Source organism: Diaphorina citri, unplaced genomic scaffold (genome assembly GCF_000475195.1).
Source record: "Diaphorina citri unplaced genomic scaffold, Diaci psyllid genome assembly version 1.1 scaffold69, whole genome shotgun sequence".
In the NCBI taxonomy this organism is placed as follows: Eukaryota; Metazoa; Arthropoda; class Insecta; order Hemiptera; family Psyllidae; genus Diaphorina; species Diaphorina citri.
The window spans coordinates 202,663-212,850 of record NW_007377506.1 but is presented as its reverse complement, the minus strand read 5'-3'; the positions used below and the strand labels follow the sequence as shown (position 1 = coordinate 212,850).

General features: G+C 38.5%; 2 protein-coding genes across 2 annotated transcripts in view; one reads left to right on the top strand and one right to left on the bottom strand.

Moving 5' to 3' along the window:
* Positions 1-839: 839 nt before the first annotated feature.
* Positions 840-3,997, bottom strand: LOC103520327 (nucleolar protein 58). The gene is made up of 5 exons (XM_026831408.1): positions 3,948-3,997; positions 3,300-3,524; positions 2,512-2,682; positions 1,058-1,243; positions 840-857 (listed from the first exon to the last, which is right to left on the bottom strand). The coding sequence occupies exons 2-5, from the start codon at positions 3,405-3,407 to the stop codon at positions 840-842; spliced, it is 483 nt and encodes a 160-aa protein (XP_026687209.1). The 5' UTR covers positions 3,408-3,524; positions 3,948-3,997.
* A 4,844-nt stretch (positions 3,998-8,841) lies between these two features.
* The window catches only part of LOC103520220 (atrial natriuretic peptide receptor 1-like), a 13,655-nt gene continuing 12,308 nt past the window's right edge, over positions 8,842-10,188 (top strand). The window contains exon 1 of the mRNA XM_017448523.2: positions 8,842-9,218. Within this exon, the coding sequence (XP_017304012.1) occupies positions 8,995-9,218 (224 nt within the window). The 5' untranslated portion in view covers positions 8,842-8,994. The remainder of the gene's footprint in view (positions 9,219-10,188) is intronic.

Here is a 10,188-nt window from a genome sequence, read left to right as displayed (position 1 = left end):
GCTTATCTGGAGATTTGTAATTTGTTTGGGAGGAAGCTCGGCTTACAGGCTCTCCGTCTTGAGTATTTACTGAGACGAAACACTTGGGTGGAATTGTTACCTTAGTAGGATGGGAGTTTCGTAACTAAGAACTACAACATTTCGCAAGCTGTGTTGTCGTTTATGGCATTTAAAAAATTTAAACTACGATGGTTCTACTTCCTTTTGCAGCTAGTGTTTCATTTCGCATCAACTTCTTCAATCTTGATTCTTGTTTTCATCCTAACATTAGAAAAACTCGATTTCAAAGTATCGAATTCCCTCCGGGGTCGCACCATCTCAACTACTCTAAGTTACTCTTCTCCCCGTCAAAGGCAATTCTACTTCCCTTACCTCTCATATATACATATCTATTTTCAGTCATGATAAAAGTTTCAGAAGTACAACACAACACCATTCCATCTCACGAGAATCACTGACGGCAATACATCCGTATTGCCGTCATATAACTAGGTGGACTTTTTTTTTTTTTTGATCCGGACATTCTTCCACGGTGATAAAAGTATTGATCAACAATTTTATCTGCAGTGTAAATGTGTTGATCCAAACAGAGCATTAGGCTAGGACGATAGTGTTGACCAAGATAACAACAATTTTAACAAATAAGATCTCTACTTAGCGAGTTATCGACAACATTTACATCACCCAGCCCGAGTGGGTTCAATAAAAGTCAGCAGTACACAGACCACAGGAGTCTAATGTAGCAGTTTTTTTATTGCTACGAAATAAAAACGGCGGTGAAACGTTCATCTATTGGCCAGAAAGTCACCCCTCCAGGTACAAACCACGCTCAATGTTCATCAGTGACCTCTCAGGAACTCGTGCGTTCAACGTGTTTTCGTTGCTAGCTTATAACCTCAAGCTAAACAACCTCTTTGTCAACTTTCGTTGATTTGTTTAAGACTTTTTTGTTGTTAAAAGCATTATGATAAAAGTAATTAATTAAAAAAAAAAATAATAATAATAATGAATAAAATAAATAAACACACAGTTTCAAGAAGATGGAAAAACTACTCACCGCAGCTTTCTCCTCATTGGTCCATAGCGTGTGTAGTTCTGTAAAGCCGCCGTCAGCAATGTTGAACATAAACTTGCGTCGAATAGTCTTATCGCTTTCAGTTCCAATACCGGCCGCTAGACATGCCTTCAGACCTTCCTCTCGCTTTCTCTTCATTTCTTCCGATTCTTCTTCAGGTTCTGTCTTCTGGAAATGAAAAGAAATTGGTGTCAAAAGAGCGATTAAATGTTAAGCGCGTGTTCGACAACCTTCCGGGGCGGATTTTATCCTGAACAGATAAGGTTCGTTCTCTTAACCGCTGGCTTTCTTCTATCCCATCTTCCTTCTCTCTTCGCTTTCGGGAAAATATGATGTGAACTATGAAATGTGAACTATGAATGGATCTCGTTTTTATAATATAAGACTAGCTGAATTCCGTCGCTTCGCTCCGGAATCCCGCTAGTTCATCCCGAGGCATGGCCTAACTTGTAGAAAAGGCATGGCCGAACTTGTAGAAAATAATAAAAAATACGGTCGCGCTGCGCGCTCCCTATTAGCTGCATAGTTGTCAAACTAAAAACATAAACGAAACTCAAATATTAGGGGAGCGAGGAAAAGTTTTCTCTCCCGCAGTCTCTGTACTCTGTGTATTTCTTATGGAGATTTTAGCGATGAAAAATTGATCATACCTATCTCAGGATCGGTTTAGATTTTCGCAAAATCCTTTCTTATTGCACACCTAGACCATAAAAGGAATATTCCTACCAAATTTCAGCTTTCTAGGTGTTGTGGTTCTCGAGATAGAGCGATCAGTGTGTGAAATGTGAATGAGTGAATGGATCTTGTTCTTATAATATAAGATTAGTTATAGTTCCCTCTATTGAACCTCTTGAGAGAAAAAAGAAAAAAAAAAAAGTGTTACGCATCGGCGCGACGTATTTTACCAACAAGCTACCAGTCTACTCAATTTTTCCTCACCCAGCCTCAGTGGGGCCAGAAGAAGCCAACAGCATGGAATCGCCCAGATGGTCAACCATCCGGATAACCACACGAAATGTTGCTTAACTTATCTGATCAATTGGGAACTGGTATATTATTATTTATTTATTTTCCAACTTATTGTTTCATTACAAATTTTCATAAATGGTTTCTTCAAATATTGATCCCAAGGGCAAGGTAAACCGAAACTCTTGACAGTGTGCCGGTACCTACTCCCGAGTACCGGTGTGTGCCTGAAGGCATGTGATGCGTTCCAATCCAAGCGATTACGTGACTTTTAATTCAGTCATCATACAAAATTTCCCTTTGGACTAGTTGGGACAACGGCCCCCTACCACACACACTGCCAGTCCAAACTAGTCCAAAGAGAAATGAATTAAAAGTCAAAGTCACATAATCGAATACAACTCCACTCGACTCCGAAATGTGCTATCGCCACAGCCTGTAAAAGTAGAAAAGAGATCAACTATACTTACTTTGTCTTTACCGTCCTCCTTCGCATCTTCTTCTTTCTTCACTTCACTACTCGTCGCTTCATCCGATTTCTTCTCTTCTTCTCCACCCTCCTTCTTTTCTTCTCCTTCTACCTCCATGGCTTCTTCTTTAGGCTTGACTTCTGTACTGGAGGCTTCCTTTTCTTCTTTCACCTGAGAATACGAAAAGAAGAACTATTAAAATCAGAACATATGTATTTGGTTAGGGGTCCTTAAACTGGGAGTAGAGTAACGTGGAGGGGTTCTAGTTTTGGGACGATAAATAGGGAACAGCTAAAGCCCGATTCCCACTTCAATTTATGCTCCAATCACAATACGTTCCATGAATGGACAACTATTTTGAAAGTAATTAGATGGGAGTGACCATACTGTGACTTGAAATCTTGAAAAGCAAATGTAGATACTCCTATTTAATCGCCAGTAAGAATATTTTGACGGTATTAGACTGAAGTGTAAACTGAGTTACAGCCTAGCTGGTTGTTTTTCAAAGGGTTTAATCGGCTTCGAAAGAATAAGGACAAGTCTTAATGATGTCAATGGTTGACTAAATGAACACGGTTCAGCCACTAATAAGGAGATTTTTTTCCATCAGCAATCGGCTAGAGCTAAATCGGCTACAAACAGATACAACAATATTAGTAGACACGAAATAATTTCTTCTTACCTCTTCCTTCACCTCCTTTTCCTCGTCCTTCTTCTCCTCTTTCTCGTCCTTCTTCTTCTCCTCTTCCTTTTCTTCTTTCACCTCCGCTTTATCAATTTCCTCTTACCTCTTCCTTTACCTCCTTTTCCTCGTCCTTCTTCTCCTCCTCTTTCTCGTCCTTCTTCTTCTTCTCCTCTTCCTTTTCTTCTTTCACCTCCGCTTTATCCACATCCATGGCCTCTCCTTCTTTCTTCACTTCAAAGGACGTGGCGGGGTCTGCCTCTTTCTTGACTTCTTCCTTGTCTTTGCTGTCGGCCGTCTTTTCTTCTCCAGAGTCTTTTTCTTTCTTTACCTGAGAGTGGAATAATGTAGAACATTATTAGACCCAGTTCAAACCAATAGCCTAACGAAGCACGGATATTATCATTTTAAATGCAGTTTTTTTTATACAAAGATCTCAAGATAAACCTAGACACCTGGTCAATAGAAGAAGTATGTCTGTCACAAGTTAATTTTCAAGGGAGAATGAAAGAGGTTTGAAATCAGAGAGAGAAGGAAGACAGGATAGCAGAAATCCAGCCGTTCCGAGAACGAACCTTATCCTTTCAGGATAAAATCCGCCCCTGGCGTGAATCGAACCCGCGACCTAGCGCTTACAAGACAGACGCGCTACTACTAATTAGGCTGGCACTAAACACTTTAAGGAGAGACAAACTTTTCATTCCTCTCCATTCTCCTCAATATTATCATCTCCACATAACACCTCCATTCTTACCTCAGCTTCATCTTCCTCTCCAGTCTTCTCCTTCTTCTCTTCCTCTCCTACAAATTTTCATCAGTAAATGGTTTCTTCAAATATTGATTCCAAGGACAATGTAAACCTAGACCCTTGACAAATGGAGTGTGCCTGAAGGCATGTGATGTGTTCCAACTTCCAATACAAGTTGTATTGGATTACGTGACTTTTAATTCAGTCATCATACAAAATTTCCCTTTGGACTAGTTGGGACAACGGCCCCCTACCACACCCGCTGCCAGTCCAAACTAGTCCAAAGAGAAATGAATTAAAAGTCACTCGACTCCGAAATGTGCTATCCCCACAGCCTGTAAAAGTAGGAAAGAGATCAAATATACTTACTTTGTCTTTACCGTCCTCCTTCGCATCTTCTTCTTTCTTCACTTCACTACTCGTCGCTTCATCCGATTTCTTCTCTTCTTCTCCACCCTCCTTCTTTTCTTCTCCTTCTACCTCCATGGCTTCTTCTTTAGGCTTGACTTCTGTACTGGAGGCTTCCTTTTCTTCTTTCACCTGAGAATACGAAAAGAAGAACTATTAAAATCAGAACATATGTATTTGGTTAGGGGTCCTTAAACTGGGAGTAGAGTAACGTGGAGGGGTTCTAGTTTTGGGACGATAAATAGGGAACAGCTAAAGCCCGATTCCCACTTCAATTTATGCAATATAATACAAGCTCGACAGAATGCAACACATGACCAAGTGAGCATGTCAGCTTACATCCTGAAATCAAAATTTTAAACTCAATTATTTGAGAACTTAAGCACAATAACATGGTAGATCTTACTCCCAATTCTGGTAAATCAGACTCCAAATAAGTGTTATAGTCATAATATACAGTTCATCGAACTGAACATCTACTTAATAAGACTCCATGAATGGACAACTATTTTGAAAGTAATTAGATGGGAGTGACCATACTGTGACTTGAAAAGCAAATGTAGATACTCCTATTTAATTGTCAGTAAGAATATTTTGACGGTATTAGACTGAAGTGTAAACTGAGTTACAGCCTAATGCGACACGGTTTACCTGGAATAGAATACAAAAACATAGTGAATAAGATGTGAATAAGAATGCAATAAGATGAAATGGAATAGATAACGTAACATCTCCTTCCTACTCCACAAAACGAATTTTTCTTCGGCACGATTTTTTTTTCGTGAGGCGTATACAAATGAATTAGTGTGTTCACATTGCCAACGAAGAAAAAATCGGAAAAACCGAAACGATTTTTTTTTTCTTTTCTCGTCCATTTTCAGGCATCAATCTGTTTTTCTACATAGGTACCTGTTTGCGAACTCGTTTGCCCTTGCCCAAAGTCCTGGATACATCTTCCTGATGTTGTTCATAGTGGTGTCGCAATAGTTTTACCCAATAGGCAGGGTCTTGGTTCTCGGCCTCTTGTTTGATGATTTCCGTGTTCTCTGGCTGTTCCTAAGGGGGAAGATAGCAAAGGGTTAAGGATGAGAGATGGGATTTCTAATGACTATAACACAACGAAAGTAAAATTTCCCTGTAGAACAGCTATGCAACCCTAACTAGCCCTAGATACCAGGCAGTTTTTTCAAAAGGTTCACTCTGCTTCAAAAGAAGTAAAAGTTCTCACAATGGTTGACTGCGGTTCAAGATGAGCTAATCAAACATGGCAAGAGAGCAGAGAGTCTAAAGCTACAGAGAGATCATCACCCTGGTGTATCACTGGTAACAACAAGATTTTTTTCTATATTTTACATCACCAATCTATAAGAACCTAAGGCTGCTTTAAAAAGTTGTAACAACAAATTCTTCCAAAAACCATTCAACCTTCGAAGTAAGTTAGGTTTACTCAATTTTATTCATTAGCTTATCTCATCTTTTCCTTTAGATCTAGAATTCTAGACACTCGAACCCTCATCTCCTGGACTACCAGTCGAGTATACTTACATCTTCATCCTCTTCCTTGGTCACATACGAAGCCACCTTGAAGGAACTCAAATACTCGTTGGACCAGTTCTCTTTCTGCTCGATACCCTCCTTAGATCGATCCAACAACTCGAACACTGCTTTGTCATCGTAATGAATGGCCTCATCTTCTTTGCCCTGTGGGAAGTAAGAAATTCAAATTAACCATTTGAAGGCCTTTGTCATCGTAATGAATGGCCTCATCTTCTTTGCCCTGTGGGAAGTAAGAAATTCAAATTAACCATTTGAAGGCAAAAAAAAAAAAATCTACAAAATAATAATAATAATTGAGCTGCTGGCAAAAAGGACTCTGTAGTGTTATGGGGATAGTCTAACTAACTAGTGAGAGGTAACGGAGGTTTTGTTCCCTATTGGGAGTGTCCCTTATTCAGAGATTTTCCCATAAGAAACTGATAAAAACCTCACCCACCCACCCTCCAAAAAGTGTCCGCTATGGGAGGTTTCACTGCAATTGAATTGAATATAAATTACTCTTTTTTTCATTATAACCAATACCTTTTTATTAATTTTAACTAACTAGTGAGAGGTAACGGAGGTTTTGTTCCCTATTGGGAGTGTCCCTTATTCAGAGATTTTCCCATAAGAAACTGATAAAAATCTCACCCACCCACCTCCCAAAAAGTGTCCGCTATGGGAGGTTTCACTGCAATTGAATTGAATATAAATTACTCTTTTTTTCATTAGAACCAATACCTTTCTATTAATTTAAACATTTTGAACTTTGAACAGCTCCTCAGTACCGAATCGTAGAATATCGTCCAGTTCCTGTTTGGTGAAGTTAGCTTGTTTGCCTCCCATCCCTGGTCGCCTTTGAACAGCTCCTCAGTACCGAATCGTAGAATATCGTCCAGTTCCTGTTTGGTGAAGTTAGCTTGTTTGCCTCCCATCCCTGGTCGTACAACCAGATGAGTCAACATCATCTTTCTCTTAGCCACCTGTGTGACTCGCTCCTCTACTGAGTTAGTCAACATCATCTTTCTCTTAGCCACCTGAGTGACTCGCTCCTCTACTGAGTTACGAGTTACGAAGCGGTAGATCATCACCTGAGGGGAAAAGAAGAACCAAAATGATGATAAATTATTTGACCTTTTAGGGTCCGACACTCTCCCTTGTCCCTCGAGGAGTTGTAATGACGAAAAAACTTTCAAGACATTTTTAAACCAGTTATACTAGTATTGTGACGTCAGAATGAGTTGTGTCAGTTGTTGTTGAAAAAAAAAAAATCAACCAAGAAGAAAATGCAATTTTAGAAAGAGCTCTAAAAATTTCATTAGGTAACATGATTATTCGTTATTCAATTAATAGGTATTTATCCAAATATGTAAATACCTCTAGATAATTTATTTATTTTTCAATTATTTCTCTTTTTTATGTTGGCATATTGAATATTAAAATCGAACCTCGGTAGAGAAAAAAAAATGGACAGAAAAAAAACATCCATTAAGGAATTGCCTTATGGATGGTTCTTTTCAGCTTAGGGCTGTTCAGTTGTCACCTCCACTAATACTCTTGTATCGTGGGAAGAATTTGGTGCACTTGTCACCTCCACTAATACTATTGTATCGTGGGAAGAATTTGGTGCACTTGTCACCTCCACTAATATGGGAAGAATTTGGTGCACTTGTCACCTCCACTAATACTATTGTATCGTGGGAAGAATTTGGTGCACTTGTCACCTCCACTAATACTATTGTATCGTGGGAAGAATTTGGTGCACTTGTCATCTCCACTAATATTGTGTGGCCCATTTATATTCACCCTATTTTAAAACCCCATAACTTTTTCTAATTCTTTTCGGATCTTTTTCAAATAGGTAACTTTTGTTTGATACATGAGTGTTGGCAAATTTTTTTGGCCCATTTATATTCACCCTATTTTAAAACCCCATAACTTTTTTTAATTCTTTTCGGATCTTTTTCAAATAGGTAACTTTTGTTTGAAACATGAGTGTTGGCAAATTTTTTGTATGTAACATCTACATCAAAACAATTATGTTGTTGCAGACAGATTTCCAGTTATGTCGTCCTTAGCAGGATATTACAAGGATTTAATGAAGAGATTTTCCAACTCTTCATTCTGCTCTCTCCGTTCTTCTTCTCTTCTTCTTCTTCTCCTTCTTCTTCTTCTTCTTCTTCTTCTTCTTCTTCTTCTTCTTCTTCTTCCTCTTCCTTTCTTTCCTCCTCTTCTAGCTCTCCTCTCTCTCTCTGGAAAGGAATGAAGGTATGTTTTTTTCCTTGTTAGGTACTGAAATATTTCTGTTGAAATTCATTACAAGTTTAGGATTCAGTTATTCAGTTCAAAGTTCATCTTCCTGGAAGCTGCGGCGAAGCTCTTGCAGAATTTTCCCCGAAGAAGAAAAAAGTTCACGTAATATTTTCGCCCACACTGACGTGTTTTTAATTTATTATATTTACTAATTTATTATATTTATTATAATTTATTATATTTTATTCTATAGTTTAATCTTGATTACCTAGTTTATTAATTTATATTAAGATAAGACTTAGATTTCTTCCGGTATCTATTTCTCTAGTTGTGAGATCAATTTATTTTATTTACTTATTACACTCTAAGCAACAAAGTTATACGTGAAAGTCAAATTGTTGGGTTTTTCATGGTTTCACCATTTCCCGTTTCCGGCTATTAGCCATGTTCATTTTACAATGATGCTATACGTGAAAGTCAAATTGTTGGGTTTTTCATGGTTTCACCATTTCCCGTTTCCGGCTATTAGCCATGTTCATTTTACAATGATGCTATTATTAACAAGTTTCCATTTATTTTTGATCGATAAAAAACTCAGAACATACATTTTTTTATAAATGGTATACCCATCCGTATAAGCAGAGCTTGTGCCACGGATGGGGAAGCTTGTGCCACGGATGGGGAAGCTTGTGCCACGGATGGGGACGATTTATATGATTGCAGCAATCTGCGATTACGATACATGAAAACTTGAATGATACAGAAAAGAACCTTAAGAAGAGATAGCGAAAAGTAGGTTCTTCGTTTTCATTGGTACTTGGATTTTTTATGTGTTTAGTAAAGGAGGAAAAAATATATGATGGTAGGTCAACTTCTACTCCTAGTGGACATCATTCTGAACGTTCACATCAAGTCGATCCATTCTACCATTCACTACAACATAGGCGTACTCATGGCATCCAAGCTGGATTCTCCCTTTGATCTGGAGAGGTGTGCTCCGGCCGTGGACTTAGCTCTGGAGGATGTCAACGAAAAATTACTCTCCCCTCACAATGTCAAATTGCACAAGGTACAAGCCAGGTATGTAAGCTCCCAGACTATATTTGAAAGAAAGAAATCAGCTCAAAGTTTTACCGGGGGGGGGGGTAGTTTCTTTAGTTTCATCTTGTAAGACCGTGTTACTATAACCTAGGAGACACATAAATATAAAAGGTATGCCTAAAAAAAAAAAAGAAGTATCAACCTATCTGTCGATACAAAAACATCCATGTAAAAAGCTCTCCACAACAATTAAAAATTCTTGGCCTCCCACAATAGCAGAGAGCAGGGCTTTAGCTCCTCTTTTCTCCTGTCTCCGTTATGTCGGAAAGTCTCTTGCTTGGAATAGATAAACCTCTATTTTCTAGTCGGGCCCCCTTAGCTTGTTACTGGATCGGCGAATGTTCCGTCAAAACGCCAAATTAATTGGACTCTTAGGAACACACAAAACCCGACCCCAGTTAAAATCAAAGTTGGTCTAAGTAACTTGATGATCAAAAAAAAAGAAAACGAAATTACCGCCCTAAGGGGTGTGACACTCGAGGAGGTGGGTTGGTTCAAAATAAAGTGTTTTTACATTCTACACAAAACATTTTTACCCGGGGTCCAGTAAGTAATCTTCTTTTTCGAAAAGATAACGGATAAAGATTAAGCCGGTTTGACATCCGATCTTGTTTTGAAAAAATACTACAGAGCTGTTCAGTATGATGAGAGAGAAAGTTACAACGACAACAACAAAGCTGTCAATGGATACATTTATAAGTTAAGTTAACACAAGAGCTGTCAAATGAAATACCTTTATTGCTACTACTACTACAAAAAAAAAAAAAAAAAAAAAAAAAAAAAGAAGTTTCCCTGAGCATCTAGAACGAGTCTTTTTTCTAGAGGGTTAACTAGGTGTAGGACTTGCCTATTACAAGCAAGAGCCTTGCCGACCGAAAGAGAATAGGACGGTAAGGAGGAGAGGAAGGCTAAAGGCCTGTTATCCAATGTCTTGGGGGATAGTTTTGAT